General features: G+C 41.4%; 1 protein-coding gene across 8 annotated transcripts in view; it reads right to left on the bottom strand.

Annotated features, from left to right (window-relative positions):
* The window catches only part of CDH10 (cadherin 10), a 132,471-nt gene that overhangs the window by 76,871 nt on the left and 37,482 nt on the right, over window positions 1–18,118 (bottom strand). For 7 of the 8 annotated variants that reach the window (XM_053397105.1, XM_053397102.1, XM_053397103.1 and 4 more), the window contains exon 2: window positions 3,529–3,904. In XM_053397105.1, coding sequence (XP_053253080.1) covers window positions 3,529–3,759 — 231 coding nt within the window. In that variant the 5' untranslated portion in view covers window positions 3,760–3,904. Of the gene's footprint in view, window positions 1–3,528; window positions 3,905–13,456; window positions 13,561–18,118 lie in introns of those variants that run through there. The other variant, XM_053397104.1, reaches the window with a different exon arrangement.

The raw sequence follows: 18,118 nt of genomic DNA, 5'->3' as shown, positions 1-18,118 counted from the left end.
TAAAAAAAGATCATGCTTTCGTTGGCCACTTGAATCTGAAGAAAAAGCCCAATTCTGGAATGTGCTCCCTTACTCAGATCAGGACTCCACTCCTGTTACCTGCTGAAAATCCTTCCTCTTGCAGCTGTTCACCCTCAAAGGTGTTTTGAACATTGTCAGATCTTATGTTTTAGCTCTGGAGTACTCAATAAATTGATTTTTTTATGAGCTTCCTTAGCCAAAGAGGACAAAATAATTCCCCCCCCCATTCAATTTGGCCTATCTGAATTAATAAAGCATATGTAATATGGCATGTTACATTACATTATGTGAGGTTATTTGAGTTGAGTGTCTGTTCTGGAGCAAAGCAACATAATGCAATGTGGATGTTTAGTCAGGGTAATGTGGCATAAATGGAATGCTTTCAGGCTAGCTTCCACTGTTATATGACTTATTGCAAATCCATATTTATCTATTTTTGTTCCCTTTCAAGGGAATCTGCTGCTTATCAAAAGGCATAAAATATAATATCTCCATTCATAGATGCAAAAATATTTTGCTAATTAACAATAGAGAGGAACGGTTTGAGGAAGGAGAGATCTCCTCTTTCAAATGCCAGAGTTTGAATGCGCTTGAATAACCTCAGCTAGAAAATTTGCACAGGAGCACAAAGCCTTCTGGCTATCCCTGAATGGCTCCAAATGAGTCGCTGATGCTGAGAATGGCACACTAATTTGTAGGCATAGCTCCTCCAACTATTTGAATTGTTTTGTGGTCTAGTGGCCTTATACCAAAACACAATTCCGTGGAAGTTTTCTACTAATTTCATTGGGGCTGAAATCCAACTGCACGTAGATTTGAAGCATGAATCTACTTGAACTCAGCAAAAATAGAGAAAATGTCCACAAAGCCAGGCAGCAAGTCCACTATAATTCTGATCTTTGTTTTGACTCTATGCAGCTGAGCAACTAACCCAATATATGAAAAAGAGAACATCACTGTTTTAGCCAGACAGTCTTCATCAAGACCTGCTAACATGGTTAGGATCAGGCTATAGGAGCATGAAATATCTTCGAACCTGTTCTTGTATTATTATTTTTTTTAAAAAAAACAACGACTTGTCATTTCTTCCCCTGAAATATCCCTTTGCCAACCTGTATAGAGATTTCTCTAGATATTATATAATTAGGCCATCAATATTCACTGCATAATGCTGGGACCCAGTCCTTCTATTGATTCCAAATAGGTATTATAAATATCAAAAGAGTTCCATCCAGAGCTATTTTTCTAGATAAAGATGTGCCAGAGCTTACCATGAACTTCTCCCTTGTTCTCATAGATTGGCAATGGTGCCCACCTGAGAGGTGCTGGAGCTGAGCTCTGGTGAGTTTTGGCTGAAAGAAATCCCTGGTTCCCACAGTCCCAATCTAGTTGTGGAATCCTTTCCTAGATTGTAGGATCTAGTTGTAGATCCTTTCCTAGATCCTTTCCCTCATAGGACACACAAGTAACTCACAAGTGTTTGTGTGCATTTCTACTGTAACATTGGTAGTGGTGTCTCTTAGATCTTCCTGACAGCGATATGCAAGAGTCATCTCCAGAATCTAGGGATTTATCCATAGGGAAGATGCACACTGCCACTTCTGACATAGAATCACTCATGTATCATCTCTGAGTGTTTCCAAGCATGGATTTTATCTGACATTCCACTATGGAAGATTACGCACTGACAGGACATCGGGTAATGTAAGCTATAGGCCTCTCTGCACTTCTAGTGTAGTAGTTTTCAGACTTTCTCCTCCAGCAAAGCCTTTCCATATTGACTCACCCAATCAGAAATCGCTAAATGTACTGCACAGAAAAACAAGCATATTGCGGAGAATTATGCTCACTGAGATCATAGGAGCGAACTCCTAGGGGCTGAGGTCCCTTCACCCCCCAATAAAATATTTGAGGAGGCTGCCCCCCCCCAGTTGATGGACATTACCATTTAAATGGTGTGTGTGTGTGTGTGTGTGTGTTGAGAATTTGGTTTTCTAGCAGCTTTTGGAGTGAACAATTAGTGGGTTGGCAACAAGCCAAGTTAAACAAGTCTGCTTGGAGATAAAGGAAGCCTAGCAACAGGTGGTGATTGGTTAAGTTCTTCCTTATAAGCAGAATGACAAAGCAGTTTTCTTCTTGGAGTACTGGAGTGTTGAAGTTTGGAAAGAAGTTTGAATCTAGTCTGTGTATACAGTAACTTGTACAAAGCTGTGCTTTACTCTGCTGTACATAATAAAGCTAACTAAAAATAAAGTTACTAGTCAAGCAAGTTCTGTTCCTGTTCGTCATCCTGGAATTGTACGATTTGGCAGCTGGTAGCAAGAGTTTTGGTTGAGATCCATCAACAGTATGCACACCATGTCAAGTGCTCAGTTATGGAGTGTGGTGGAGTCTCCTTCTTTGGAGGTCTTTAAGCAGAGGCTTGACAACCATATGTCAGGAGTGCTCTGATGGTGTTTCCTGCTTGGCAGGGGGTTGGACTCGATGGCCCTTGTGGTCTCTTCCAACTCTATGATTCTATGATTCTATGATTCTATGTCAGCTTACCTGCCCCCCCCAATATTTTTTTTCAAGTTGCTACCCCTGACTGAGCTCATGAGGGACAATGGCCAGGTCTGTTCAGCCTCAATGTTACTTTGATTTGATTAAGAATTAACCCTACAGCATACCATGTATTTGTTTGTGGCCTGTTCATTGCAGGGTAATCGATAGACACCATTTATGAAAGTCTGGGTAACTAATTTTCCAAGGAACCCCCATCAGGGCTTTCCTAGTGTATGGCATGTTGTCATAATGGAGTGGTAGGGATAGTGTCAGCTGCTACGCAAACTTTTCACATTTGAAGAAGATTTAATAAATCTAGGTCACATGCAGTTTGGCTACAGGTATTAAATCACTGAAATGGCCACCTACTGCAGCCATATTTTGTGATACATAAATGATACTTAGGATAGGGTCCTGTAAAAAATACTTGGAAATCTATAGTACTACACTAGAGCTGTAATTTTCTTTCAAACCAGGCGAAAGTACTTGAGAATAAGGCTTTGTCCTTTTTTAAAATTTATGCTTCAACTGAACATAAAACTCTTTCACTCATGAAATTACTAATCCATTTTTTCACTTCATGTTAAAACAAAAATTCTGAACAGGTTTGTTAGCAAGGGTCACCTTTTTCATCAATGTTGGAAGATGAAGGATAGTTTGTGTTCCAGAGGAAGGTGTACAAAGTATAAAAGTTAAGTCATACTCAAAAATGCTGCTTTTTGTATACAAAAATAAATAAAAAATTCAAAAACTCAAAAAACACATGATTATTTATCCACATTAGAACATGGGTGTTTCAATCCAATACTCCCATTTCCAAAGCTTTTGATTTTATTTTTTCAACAGAACAAACAAAAGGTCTCTCTTCATTCTATTTGAGAATGAAGTCCTCAAAGATAATTTCCTACCATTAAATTGCTGCAATGCATAAGAAGAATAGGAGAAGATATACATATGGCCTACCTTGCCTACATATTGGTTATCTGAGCCGGTATATTCCTCCAGCAAGAAGAACTGGTTCCACATCCAGCCTCGCTTCTGGCGGTGCAGAGCTTTTCCTTCATTCCCTATTCCACGTGCAGCAAAACTTTTGGGCTGCTGGTCCGTAGTCCTGCTGAATACCATTGCTGTTAAGCAGGGGTGGAGCAGGCACACCCACAGTAGTACCACCAGCAAGCCTTGTTGTATTATCATCGTTCTCCTCTGCTGACTGTCTTCTCAAGTGCCTTTGGCTGCAAGTTGGACACTTTGCCTTCAACTGAGCTCTAGATATTCTTCAGTGGAAAGTGAAGCCAAGCTGTTTATACCAGCTCATCTCTCGTCTGGGCATATCCAAAATCTGAAAAGGAAACAGCAAGAGAGAAAGAGAGAAAGAGAGAGAGAGAGTGCAATACAGTTACAGATATATAATTGCAAGCTAAAAATGTTCCTTTTGTTTGCATTAGATTTCACATTGTTCCTGGCAGAATAGCTGTAAAATCTTACAGCAAATTGGTTAGCTCCCCCAAGCATAAAACAAACAGCTGATGTGGCAAGTATAAAGGTTATCTAGAAACTGTCACCTAATCAGAGCTTTGTAAAATATATTCAGCATGAAATGCTCGAGAAAAATGAATTGTGCAGATAAACGTGTTTTCCTCTGCCCCTCACCAAATACCCTTACCTTTAACTTTTGTATTTAAGGTCGTTGAGAACATTCATCATGTAGACTAGGGGATCTGCACCATTGGCACTTACATATTAAATACTGCAGTCTTTACTTGAAATGTTTTCCACCTGATTTGACTTACAAGTAACCCAGTGTTTTATTAATCTTGTTACCAAGAGGCACTTAAAGGCTAATGCAAAGGCCGTTTTCGAAACCACAGAAATGGTGGAATACTAGTTCCCCAGGGTGCTTTAAATGGCAAAAGAGGACATCATATGCATCGGAAGAAATACAACATGACAAGAAGCAAACTTTCTAAGAGAGAGAGTTTCTGGGATGCAAAGTTCCAGCAAAATCCAACGCAGGATACAAAGCCAATGTAAATGGAAGGAGTGATGAAATGGAAGGTGGCCTTTGTTTTTTGCCATATTGGATATACAGGGTCAAGCGCTGCATCCCAAAGACATGTCTTTACTTGTTCCTAAAATATTTGTTAGGAAATTGTCAAATTGGAACTCCAATCTGTGCTCTCCTGTCCGTTAACTTCTTTGGCAACACTAGCTCACAATGGTATTAGAATCCCTAAAATGCAACTATCTTTGTTAAAGTCAGACTTAGTGGTCAATCAAACCTTTGGCAGCTGCCTATTGTTGAACTTCTTGTTGTACTATAGATAGGTTCTACGGGATTATGATATGACATTAATGGATGAACCTAAATTGAACAGATTCGCTCCATGCCCACCCAGGAGCCCTCCCTAAAAGCTGAAGCTCAACACTTCTCCCCACATCCCTCTGCACCCTTCCGTAACTTTGGTTATATTTGAACTTGCGTAGCCCAGCTGGGTAGAGTGTGGTGCTGATAATGCCAAGGTTGCAGGTTCATATATATGAATTTTCTGTTTTACATTTTAGAATATTCATTTAACCAAAATTAAAATATCAATGACTTCCCTTCTCCTTTTATTATTGATTAATATCTCCATTATTACATCCATCAAAACTTATTGACACTATTGAATTTATCTTAATGCTGCCAACATTTTCAAGTGTACATAGTTTCCCCTCATATATTCAATAAACATTTTCCAATCTTTAAATGTATGTTCTTCTTGTTCTCTTACTCTATATGTTAGGTCTGCAAGCTGCTCATATTCCATCAGTTTAAGTCACCATTCTTCTTTGGTTGGGACCTTGCTTGTTTTCCATTTTGCGGCTAACAAAACATGGGCCGCAATAGTGGCATACATAAATAACCTTTTTTGACGCCTGGGAATTTCCGTCTGAATTCTCCCCAACAAAAAGGACTCTGGGTTGTTGTTTTTTGTTTTGTTTTTTAGAAAAGTATACTTTTAAACATTTTTGAAATTTATTATGAATTATTTCCCAATACTCTTTTACCCTTTTACAGGTCTACCACATATGAAAGAATGTACCCTCAGCCACATTGCATCTCCAGCACTTATCTAATTCAGTCTTATACATCTAAGTAAGTCTACTCGGAGTTAAATACCATTGGTACATCATTTTCGGGTAGTTCTCCTTCGAGGAATAACATTCTGTAAACTTCAGATCACTCTTCCAAAGTTTTCCCCCAGAGATTAAAATCTATATTACGTCCTATATCTATGTGTCATAGAGGCTTTGACAAGCTCAATGTGTCATAGAGGCTTTGACAAGCTCGTCTTTTGTTTTCCCCAATGTTGAAGGTTTGAACCCCATATGGAACAGCTGCATATTCTTGCCTTATAAGGAGGTTGGACTAGATGATCCTCAGGGTCCCTTCCAACTGTACAACTCTATGACTCTCCCTTCTGATGGTAAAGCCATTTCTCCTTCCTGGGGAGATGATGTTGAAGGCTGGGAGGAAGCCCTCCCCACGCACATGGGGTGGGATAGCCCCTGCGCCATTGGTTGGTCCTTGGCCACATCATCCTTAGGCCGTCCAACCCGGATGGTCCGGGGGTGTGGCACGGGCTTTTTAAACTGTCCGTGGCTGAGGACTCACCCCTGTTTTCTCCCTGCTCGGTCAGTTCTCCCGTCGTCCCTCCCTTAGTTTTTTTTTTAATAATAATATTTTATTAAGTTTAACAATAAGGAAAGACATCACCAAACAAAGGACAATAAAAGCACAAAAACAAGATTTCACAATACATAAAATACATAAAATACAAACATTTAACCTAAAAAAGAAAAAAAGAAAAGAAGAAAAAAAAACACCAGTCAACACACAAAAGTAAAATAAGAAAAAACACAAATCACTCTTTTCTAATTATTCAACCTTGATTAACTTATTTTCCTGACTTCCTCACGTCTCCCTTTTTTGTATCCCTTTTTGACAGTTGGTTCAGCAAATTCATATCCTACCACTTTGTCCTTAAGTATCCTACCTCCCAAATTTATAATTTCAAACTTTTACTCTCGTCACTAAAACCCCTTCATTTCATTTCAATGTCATCAGCATTCATACATTTTACACTGCTTCTGCAAATAAATTTTAAATTTCCTCCAATCTTCTTCCACCAACTCTTCTCCCTGGTCTCGGATTCTGCCAGTCATCTCAGCCATTTCCATATAGTCCCTTAGGTTAAGCTCTTTATTTCTTGACCTTGCTAAGGACCTTGGTTGGTCACCTTGGTTGTCCAAGGGGCCTGGTAGGAATTTTTTCCACTTGGCAAATTGGCACCAGCCATTTGGTTTTTCACCTACCTCATAGCAAATTGTCACAACTTTGTAAGGTTTGGCAGTTAGGTATTGGAGTATTTGGTCGAAGGGGAGGGGAGGTAGTGTCCATCACCTACCCCTCCTAATTCAAGGGTATTCCGCTAAAGGAATCTGGGGGGCATGGTCTCTGTCTGAAGCCCCAGGCGGGGGGGGGGTCGTGGCACGACCCCTAGCAGTGACCCTGGGGGAGTTCCTAGTTGATGTGCATCAGCAGGGCTCCCCCTACTGGTGGTTAACCCTTCCAAGACTCCTGCAGATGGGCAGGAGTCAGATATAGTTGTGTGGTTTCCAATGCCTAAGCCAATACCACTCACATTCTGTAACCAATAAAGCTGTGGCTTTTTTTCACCCATTAACCTAAAATACTGCTTCATGTGTTTTTATTCCACTTCCCGGGTGGGTTTGGGACCTTGCCACGCAAAGGAGGAGTCACGGAAGCTTCTGCATCTCATCCCACTCTCAATGACATACCTGGGAGTACACAGGGCCACAATTTAATATAGAGTTATCTGAGCTGGATTAAATTTAGAGCATCAAGCAAATACTCTCCAAAGGAATCCACTTTAACACCCCCTTCTGAATCAGATGAGGGAGCTATGCCCATTATTACAATACTTCAAAAAAATAAAAGAAAAAAATAATGAGGCTTGCCTTGACCGATTAACAATGTATATGCTTTGCAAATCGTTTTGTTCCCTAGAAATGAATTAGCAATCAGTAGACTCTGTAATTCTAAGTGCAAAGCCCTGACCTATATCACTTTATATCTACACAGAGTATTAGTTAGAAATTACTGCTGGTTTTTTTAAAATGGTTTTGTGTTTTCCTGACAAACTCACACTTGAATTTTCAATAGAATGTTTTGCAATGAGTTTAGTACTATAACCAAACCATGACAACCACTTTGCCTGCTTTGATCATCATATTTTTAGAGCAGTGTTTGTGAACCAAGGGGGAAGCTAAGCCCAGAGAGAGGGCATACGAAAATCTTGCAGGGGTGAGTGTTCCTCCCAGAAAGTATAAGTACAGTGGTACCTTGGTTCTCAAACTTAATCTGTTCCGGAGGTCCGTTCCAAAACCAAAGCATTCCAAAACCAAGGTGCGCTTTCCCACAGAAAGTAATGCAAAATGGATTAATCGATTCCAGACTTTTAAAAACTACCCCTAAAACAGTTATTTAACATGAATTTTACTATCTAACGGGACCATTGATCCATAAAATGAAAGCAATAAACCACAGTTACACAATCAATCAATCAATCAATCAATCAGTAGCTGAACTGGGTTCCACGGTAAAAAAAAAAAGCTGCTAAAACAAAAAGGCAAAATAAATAGCAAAAACAGACTCAAAATGGAAGTTTTGCGCTCAAAAGCAGAGCACGTTTGGCTTCTGAAAACAGTTCGCAAACCGAAACACTTACTTCTGGGTCTGCAGTGTTTGGGTTCCAAGCTGTTTGAGTACCAAGGCATTTGAGAACCAAGGTACCGCTGAATAAAATTAAAGTCACAATTTTTCCATCCATTTGAAAATTCAGATGAAGTAATCTGGGGAGCCAGGTTTGAAGAGTGGGGGTTATGTTAGCAAAAGGAGGCATGGGTTTAAAAGATTGAGAAGCAGTGTTTTAGACAAATCAGAGGACATGCAATAGTAAGCTGGAAATCCACCTGAAAGAAATAAGAAAGGTGCACATCAACCTGAGACAACTTCACCCTTCCTGGAGTTCCAGGAACTCTTCTTCCTGGATCCAGTTTTAGACTACAACCTGTGAAACCAGAGTTCAAAAATGCACTCAGCCACCAAGCTCACTGGGTGACCTCAGCCTCATTTATTGTGGGAATAAATGGGGAGGAGTATCATGTATGTCAGGGACATGGGTGGTGCTGTGGGTTAAACCACAGAGACTAGGGCTTGCCGATCAGAAGGTTGGCGATTCGAATCCCCACGACAGGGTAAGCTTCCGTTGCTCAGTCCCTGCTCCTGCCAACCTAGCAGTTCGAAAGCAAAAAGTACAAGCAGTTAAATAGGTACTGCTCCAGCGGGAAGGTAAACAGCATTTCTGTGTGCTGCTCTGGTTTGCCAGAAGCGGCTTAGTCATGCTGGCCACATGACCCGGAAACTGTACGCCGGCTCCCTCGGCCGGTAAAGTGAGATGAGCACCGCAACCCCAGAGTCATCTGTGACTGGACCTAATGGTCAGGGGTCCCTTTATCTTTACATTTGCCATGTATGCCACCTCAAGGTCCTTGACAGAAAAGTGGGATACCATGATCTAAAAAGTAGGGGTAGCAGCTCCCAGTCTTGGGTAAAGGTAAAGGGACCCCTGACCATTAGGTCCAGTTGTGACCGATTCTGGGGTTGCGCGCTCATCTCGCTCTATAGGCCAAGGGAGCCGGCGTTTGTCTGCAGACAGCTTCCGGGTCATGTGGCCAGCATGACTAAGCTGCTTCTGGCGAACCAGAGCAGCGCATGGAAACGCTGTTTACCTTCCCGCCGGAGTGGTCCCTATTTATCTATTTGCATTTTGACGTGCTTTCAAACTAGCATTAAATTCTGGTTGGTGTAGCTTCAGCTGTGGTTATTAAAATAAACCAGAGTAGCTCTCAGAGTATTCAGTCACTCTCTTTCACACACACACACACACACACACACACACACACAGGCATTTACAAATTACTGCCATTTTTTTATCTGCATGTGACTTAAAGAATGAACTACAAATTAGGAAGCTTCAGGTCTTGCATCTGCATAGGTGGCTTTGAACAAGGCACCCTCATTGAACTGAATGGTTGTAAGAATTGCTGGGGCAATTAAGAGAAAAGTGTTTCAAATATTCTAAAAAAGCAATGGAGAACCTTTGAACTACAACTCTGTTGAGCCCTGACAACTGGCCATACTGGCTGGGGCTAATGGGATTTGGAGTCAACAGCCTCTGGATTGCCACAGCTTTCCCACCCCTATTCTAATGCATGGGATAAATGCTAAGCATGGTTGTGCTGCTGTGATACATACTGGACTGAATTCATGTTAACCGTACCCTTTTACTTCTTACCCAACTCATCTGTTGATTAAATACAGAAGTTGAGCTTCATGCATCATCTGAAAGTGACAGGGATATTCACACCAAAACTACTGAAAACAATGTGCATTTTTGCATAGGCCAGAACTTGCAGCAATGAGTCATTCAGCTTAACGTCGAATTGTAAACGATTTGTCGCCTTGTATAACGTGCAATTTTTAGGGAATCAACTGAGCTGTCTTCTCTCAGAGAAGATGCCTGTAGACCATATCTAATGAGTATAACAGCTTGAATGACACAGATTGGAATCCAAAATACTATGCCAGTTACAAGTTGTTACATTTCCCCTGAAGTCAAAATTACTTGATATATGGGGGGGGGAGCTATGTGCCCATAAAAATGCGTGCGCGCACACAGACACACATATACAGCTCTAATGCAGGCTATAAAAAAGGTAAAGGATCCCTGGATGGTTAAGTCCAGTCAAAGGCGACTATGGGGTTGAGGCACACATTTTGCTTTAGGCTGAGGGAGACAGTGTTTGTCCACAGACAGCTTTCCGGGTCATATGGCCAGCATGACTAAACCGCTTCTGACACAATGGAACACTGACCGAAACCAGAGGACACAGAAATGCCATTTACCTTCCTGCCACAGCGATACCTATTTATTGCACTGGTGTGCTTTTGAACTGATAGGCTGGCAGGAGTTGAGACAGAGCAATGGGAGCTCACCCCATCGCACAGATTTGAACCACTGATCTTCTTATCAGCAAGCCCAAGAGGCTCAGTGGTTTAGACCACAGTGCCACCCACTCCTTACCATGCCTGACTAATATATTGGGCTGCAGTCCTAACAGCCCATGTGGGACAGAGCCAAAGAGATGCCCAGCAGATTGTATCCACTCTTCCCTGGCACCCTCCAGAACTTGGCACCCTGGCGCCCCACGCCACTAGCCTCTATGGGTAAGATGCCCCTGGGTAGCGATAAAGCAGGATATCAAATCCAAACTCCTCCTCCTCCTCCTGCTCCTCCTCTTCTTCTTCTTCGCCATGCTGACTGGGGATGATGGGAACTGGAGTCCAACAACATTTGGAAGACTACAGGTTCCTCGTCCCTATATCAGTGATTAAATTTATTACATTGTCCTGCAACTAATTTTGTTCTCTCTAAAGGTTATCACCAATGGTCATGCATCCTTCATTACAGAACATTATCCATAAAATCCCTGTAGCTCACAGCCATGGTGTGAATCTTATTGCAGGTGTGGTACTAATGCTGTTGATGGATAAGCTTTGGACAGAAATAACTCATTGTGGTCTTCCTAGTAATCTTGCGAGAAAAAATGGGTTTGCCAACCATGCCCTTGCTTTTTCTGTAGGGATATTATTGAGAAATTTACATTGGGGAAAACAAAGGCTCTTTGGTTTCAGATAACCATTATGGTACAACATCACTAAATTATAAAGCGTGATGAAACATTTATGTTGCCCAAAACAGATGTAAATTGTTAAGTATAATGGTTTAATTCACACAGAAATGAAAAATGTATACAAATTAATGAAGGTTTAAAATGGAAAATGGGTAAATGTGGATTTCTGAAGGGTTGCTAACAATGGAGTTTTTCCAACGTTATTTTCTAAAGGACTCTGAGCTCCTTAATGGGTTAATGATTAACTAACTGTTCTCTGGTAGCTAACATGTGAGGGTTGTAAAGACTCTCCTCCCTGGAAGAGAGGGGAGTGGTTGTGGGTGGGAGCCCGAGCTCCGCCCCTGGCCGGGGGCCTTAGCCCCCGCCCCTCCTCACCTGGCTGGCGCCCACGCCCACCGGAGGCAGCCAACCAGGTGTCTCCGGGGGGCGTGTTTAGCAGCTTAATGCTGCGGCTCCAGCTCCGCCTCCTCCTCCGTCGTCGTCGTCCCGCAGCGAGTCACCCACCCTCCACTCCCATTTAGCTCAGGGTCTAGGTTTTTTGGCCTTGCTATGGACCTTAGGTTGGTCGCCCCGGTTGTCTGGGGGGCCTGGTAGGAATTTTTCCATTTGGCATTAGGCTTTTTGGTTTTTTCGCCTACCTCGTAGCAATCGTCATAACTTTTGTGGTATTGGTGGGTAGGTTAGGCATTGGATTCATGTGTGTCAAGGGCTAGGTGTGGCCATCGCCTATGCTATCTACCGTGGGTTATTCCGTTAAAGGAATCTGGCGGTCGTGTATTCCGTCCGATGCCTGCTTGGCGGGAGGCCATGGCACGAGCCTCGGTGACATCAGGGGTGAGCCTATAGTTGGATTAGCATCAACAGGCTCCACCTACTGTTGAATAAGCCCACCTCCTATAGTCATCCAATGCCTAAGCCAATACCTTTTCACTGCTGTAATCAATAAAGTTGTGGCCTTTTCTTGCCCATTAACCTTATATCACGTGTCCTTGTGTGTTTATTTCACATAGCAGGGGTCGGGCCCTCGATCCACAACCTGGGATCATATGAGAGGTATTGAGCCGCAATCTTCATTTTAAAAGGAGTTGTCCTGAGTCTTTGTCTTCCAAACTCAACAGAGTGAACATGCAGATACAGTTGTCTCTCTGACTGCTACAGGGAGAACATTGCAAGGAAATGGTTGCTCTCCTGAAGGGAGAGCAAACAACCCGGAGGCTGAAAAGCAGGCTGGAGAGAAAGAGAGGGGCCTTTGCTTATAAATTCTTTTGGATTATTTCATATTTGTAAGATGCCGAGCCTGTGCTGGACAGCACATGACATTGTATAGGTATTTTTGATGTTTTAATTCTGTTTTAAAGAAAGTTCTATCCGAAAGTTTAAAGAATATTTCCATGGGCCTGGGCAATATTTCATTTCCAAAGGAGTCAGTTCTTATGCTTCCAGTTGCTTCAAACTGCAATATTCAATCTGCAGCATAAATGAAACAATATAGGGATTTTTAGTCAAACTATCATGCCAGAGAGCATACATAGTCAGACATATATGCCCCTATACATCAAGGACAATTTGTTCATGGAAACAGGACTCCCATGTGTGAATCATTTGTCTGGGAAAATGACATCCAGCAATCTGAGAACCGCAAGCACATTCTACCAGAGAGATGGTCTCTGCTGTCATTTCTGACAACGTCCATCACTCATTGTGAAGTGAGGGGGAGCCGATTCTAGGTACCCTCACTCCTGGTCCTGCCAAGCGATAATCAGCTCTGTTCAAGATGACAGCAGCATTGAAGATCCTCATGTGCATCATCAACAAACACACAATCTCCTGCTGCTCATGGAGATCTTTGGAAGATGTTCTCATGTGGTGCAAAGATTCTGCCTCAGGAAAACATTTCCCTGACAGGTGGTGTACAGATAGATGCACATTTTAATATTTATATAGCAGAAAACACTTGGCTTTATTGCTCAAAGTTCAGTATGTGGCAATAAGGACTGCCCACTACATCTATAGCTTTTTAAAAAAAGAACAGCAGCAACAGATTAATCAAATGGAGCACTTTTTGGACTACCTGTGTGAGAGGGATACACTTTACACAGGTCTGTTTCTTCGCTCCTAGCTTCATAGGCATATATATTCTACTTTCCGCACTTTCCCATTTGATGTCGAAGTGTTGTTAAATTTCTCTGGGGAAATAATTCTTGGATGTTAGCAGTTGTTATTGAATTTCCTTCTTGTTAAATTAGGTCAGTGGAATGAAAGCTTGGATGGAATTTGTCGAAGTTACAAAACTAGCTAATGCACATGGAGATGGCAGGCAAGGCTGCTTAATGGATTCCTATAGTAGTTTCACGTCTCTCTTCCACCCCTGGCCTGCCATATCTACCCCTTTTGAGACTCCTGCTTGAATTCTGTTTGTTGCCTTAAGTGCAGGAACTTTCATGATCACCTAGCTGAAAGCAATGGTGTGTTTCTGTGCATTTAAAAAGCCCTGGTAATCGAGAGCAGCCGTGTTCGTATAATGAACACAAGGGAATCTTTCCCTTAGAAAACTCTTAAAACATAAAAGAGTTGCCATAAAGTCAACAAGACTCACTCTGTGCTGTATTACATTGTAAGTACAGTTTAGGAAAGCAACCTTTAACGCACTAAGCATTATTTTTTACAGTACAAAAATAACTTCTGGATATTTTCATTGTGTACTCATTAAAGTGTATGCATAGTATAGAATTAATTTGACAAGTTAATAATTTTAATCTACAGCAAGACTGGGTAGTGTGCAGCTCTGTAAGGCCTAGCCCAAAATATTCATTTTTCAGAGTTTCCTGTTTCTGTTCTCTCTTGAACCCATATACACCATATACCCGGGAATATTTAACCCCAACCCCACTGACCCAAGGTATTTCATTCATCTTATTGAAACTCTTTTGGCTTCCTTCAAAATTCTTCAAATTTTCATCTGAGGGGCAGTCTTCAAAATTATTATTTTTTTCCAGTGACCTAAGAACATATGAAAAACCCATACAGAGAAATTCTGCTAATTGCATCAAATGAAAATAAATTCCTCAGATTCTCCATCTGAGGATAAAATCCCACATTTATTTCAAAACTGGTGTTTGTGTATGCAAAATGTTTCTGTTAACCTCATGTGCATTCCCACTTTCTCTCTTTGTTGTGCACCTATACAGTACTCCATATATTTCCATCAGCCCACCAGCTGAGGTCCGGGTCATAAAGGGATATGTACTGCAATGGGAAGTTACGGTACATGGCTGCCTCATCTTTGCCTCATTCCCATATGTCAAGTCTGGAACAAAGCAGCTGCACAGTTAACCACATATGAACCAGCATGCTGCTCACACAGCCATAAATTTTCCATCTGTGACCTATAATATGCTTATTTTTTAAAAAAGACAAGCACAGCATACAAGCATTTATGACATTATTTGCATCCTTATGCACCTCAGAACATAAACCAGTCTACATCTATAGCTACTAAAAGTTGCACTGTTACTTTCCAGTACAGGCAAAACCCTCTGAAGGGCTTGATTTCAGCTTCGTAATGCACGCACCCTTTAATCAATGTTTGCTAACAACAACAACAACATGAAAGCTATAGTTAGGATGCACAGTTTCTCATCTTCTGTGTAGGAACAGAAGACAGTGGTACCTCGGTTCTCGAATGTAATCTATTCTGGAAGACCGTTCGAGTTCTGAAATGTCCGAAAACCGAAGAGCAAAGGGCTGTCTGCAAATTCAGTTGAGAAAATTTTAAAACATGCAGTGGAAGCCATTCAACTTCCGAGGCACATTAAAAAATGGAAGCATTTTCTTCCAGGTTGTCGGCATTTGGGTTCCAAAATGTTCATCAACGAAGACATTCAAGAACCGAGGTACCACAGTAGTTATGATTATAAACCAAGCACCAGCAAAAGGGGGGGCGGAGCAAGGTCCATTGGTTTCTCAGAACAATCCTCAACCCATCTGTAAGTCTTGCACACCTTCTTCCTGCATTCTGAGAGTCTCCATTTATTTTCCTCCTTAACTTTATAGTTGCAAAGAAAACCCTGAAGTCACGGGGCTGTAAAAATGACACAGGCTTGCCAAAACATTTGAAGTTATCTATGAAAGTATATTGTAACAAGCAAACCTCTGGTATACCAACTGCAGCAATTATTTGTTGGGCCAAAGGCATAAATAAACTGAATCTGCAATTTTGTATATAGACCTCCACCATCCAGTTTGGCTTCTGATATCCACTAAGGCAATGCAGGTTAATTGTTAAGTATATTGAAGTGTTGTCTGATGTAAATCAATTATGATAGATAATTAGTTGTGTAATTCCTATGTACATAGGAAAATTAATATATAAATCTGTAATACAAATGACTATGGGGAAAGGTGTGGAAAAAAGTTGAACCAGTATAAAAGGATATAATAATAATAATAATAATAATAATAATAATAATAATAATAATAATAATAAATAATAATAATAATAATTTATTTAAACCCCACCCACCTGGCTGGGTTTCCCCAGCCACTCTGGGCAGCTCCCAACAGATTTAAAACAGAATAAAACATCAAACATTAAAAACTTCCCTAAACAGGGCTGCCTTCAGTTGACTTCTAAAAGTCAGATAGTTTATTTCCTTGACATCTGATGGGAGGGCATTCCACAGGGCTGGTGCCACCACCAAGAAGGCCCTCTTCCTGGATGCAGGTCGTTTATGTTTATTATAGGAAGTAACTTGGATGATTATAAATTTGACCCTTTAAAAACAAAAAGTGTCTGAAATAGTTGCACCTGATATTTATTCTGTTTATTGAGCATTTTTATTTTTATTTTTTAAATGGTGGATGTCCTAGGATAGGGAGGGCACAATATGCTAGCATGCTTTCAACAATCTAGATTAAAACTGAATGAACCAGGTTAACATTTCCTGTGTCCTCCAGGTAATTTCCTGCCCTGAAGTGTGATTTCCATTGAATGACACTGACTGCCTATAGAAAGACACTTTCTCCCTCCAGGGGAGATAAAATGTGGAGTCTCTGGGCATTTGCTTTTCAGCACTCTCACCCTGTCAGTCAGCTACTGAGTTTATCAGAGAAATGGAAGCAGTATAAAAACTTGGCAAGCATCTAAAAACCAGCCCTTAGCTCATCAAGAGTTTGCAGCGTCTGCTCAGGTTGAAGCCTTGCAGCTTCAGAGAGCAGAACCGGTTCACCAAGGCATGAAGAACTGGGGCATGGAGAAACAGTGCATGCTTAGGAGACTGTGTAATTTAATAATGTGCTCACTGATGTCTGTATGCAAGCGTCTCAAAGTTGTGCTACAGCCCAAGCATAAACCATGGAGAATACCATTACTGCTAATTAGATGGTGGCAGTACGAGTAAGCTCTCTTGTATAGACAGACAGGTGCCAACCGAACAAGTCTCACGATGAAAATAATCATCTTCCAGATGAAAAGTGCAGGGGAGGAGACACCTTTATAAAGCTGAATAATTATCTTCCAGTGAAATGCAACTTCCTCTTTATTTTTACTTTCAAAACCCTTTCCTTTATTATTCCCAGGGATGCTTGAGGAAATTTGAGCTGTATGAAAGTACCTGATCTGCACTTCTTGGAATAATGTGGAGATCAGAATTTAGCTATGGGTCTGATTTTGCACTCCTCTGATCATTGCAGCATGGATGTGAATGAATCAAAAATGGCATTTGTGCTCAATGGTACATATTTTGATACAAAAAGTCAGTAAGACTAGTGAATTTTTTTCAAGAGTATTTTGCATATCCCTGCAGTGTCACCAGAAAAGTGTTGCCAGGACAGCATTCTTCCCTGTAACTTTGAGTATTATCTCAGCAAATGCGTTCAAAAGGCTTCCATTTTGCATGGAAACCTCTCAGGATCCTCATCCAATGACAAGAAAGTAGTTTACACTGGCTATACTCTATTAGCATAGACCATGCGAGTGGTTCTCCATGGAGACTGGAACCTCTGGAATCTGCATTCGTCTTACTTTCTACCATGTGTCAACCATGTGACTCATCTATTGATTGGCTATCGAGGGCCCCAAAGCACCACATAGACAAAACCAAGCATCACCTTGGCATGACAACACAGTACAGTACACCTTGGGTTAAGAACTTAATTCGTTCTGGAGGTCTGTTCTTAATCTGAAACTGTTCTTAACTTTAGCTAATGGGGCCTCTCGCTGCCGCCACACAATTTCTGTTCTCATCCTGAAGCAAAGTTCTTAACCTGAGATACTATATCTGGGTTAGTGGAGTCTGTAACCTGAAGTGTCTGTAACCTAAAGCGTCTGTAACCCAAGGTACCACTGAAAATGCACTTGCACCCACTCAAGTTAGGGACCTGTAACCAAAAGGATGCACACACATCCCCCCTTATTTGCATCCCATTAACTCAGAGGTACCCACTGTAATTCTCTCCAGATGTTGACTACAACTCCCATTATCGCTGGCCATTGGCCATACTGGCTGAGGCTGGCAGAAACTGCAGTCTCAAACAATTGAAGGACACCATGTTGACAACCTCTATATTACTCTTCCCCTCCTTTGTTCCTCTGAAGAAAAAGAAGAAGAGTTTGGATTTGATATCCCGCTTTATCACTACCCGAAGGAGTCTCAAAGCGGCTAACATTCTCCTTTCCCTTCCTCCCCCACAACAAACACTCTGTGAGGTGAGTGAGGCTGAGAGACTTCAAAGA

The sequence above is a fragment of the Podarcis raffonei genome, chromosome 7 (genome assembly GCF_027172205.1).
Source record: "Podarcis raffonei isolate rPodRaf1 chromosome 7, rPodRaf1.pri, whole genome shotgun sequence".
In the NCBI taxonomy this organism is placed as follows: Eukaryota; Metazoa; Chordata; class Lepidosauria; order Squamata; family Lacertidae; genus Podarcis; species Podarcis raffonei.
Note: the sequence above shows the minus strand (reverse complement) of the source record. Positions and strands in the feature narration are given on the sequence as shown.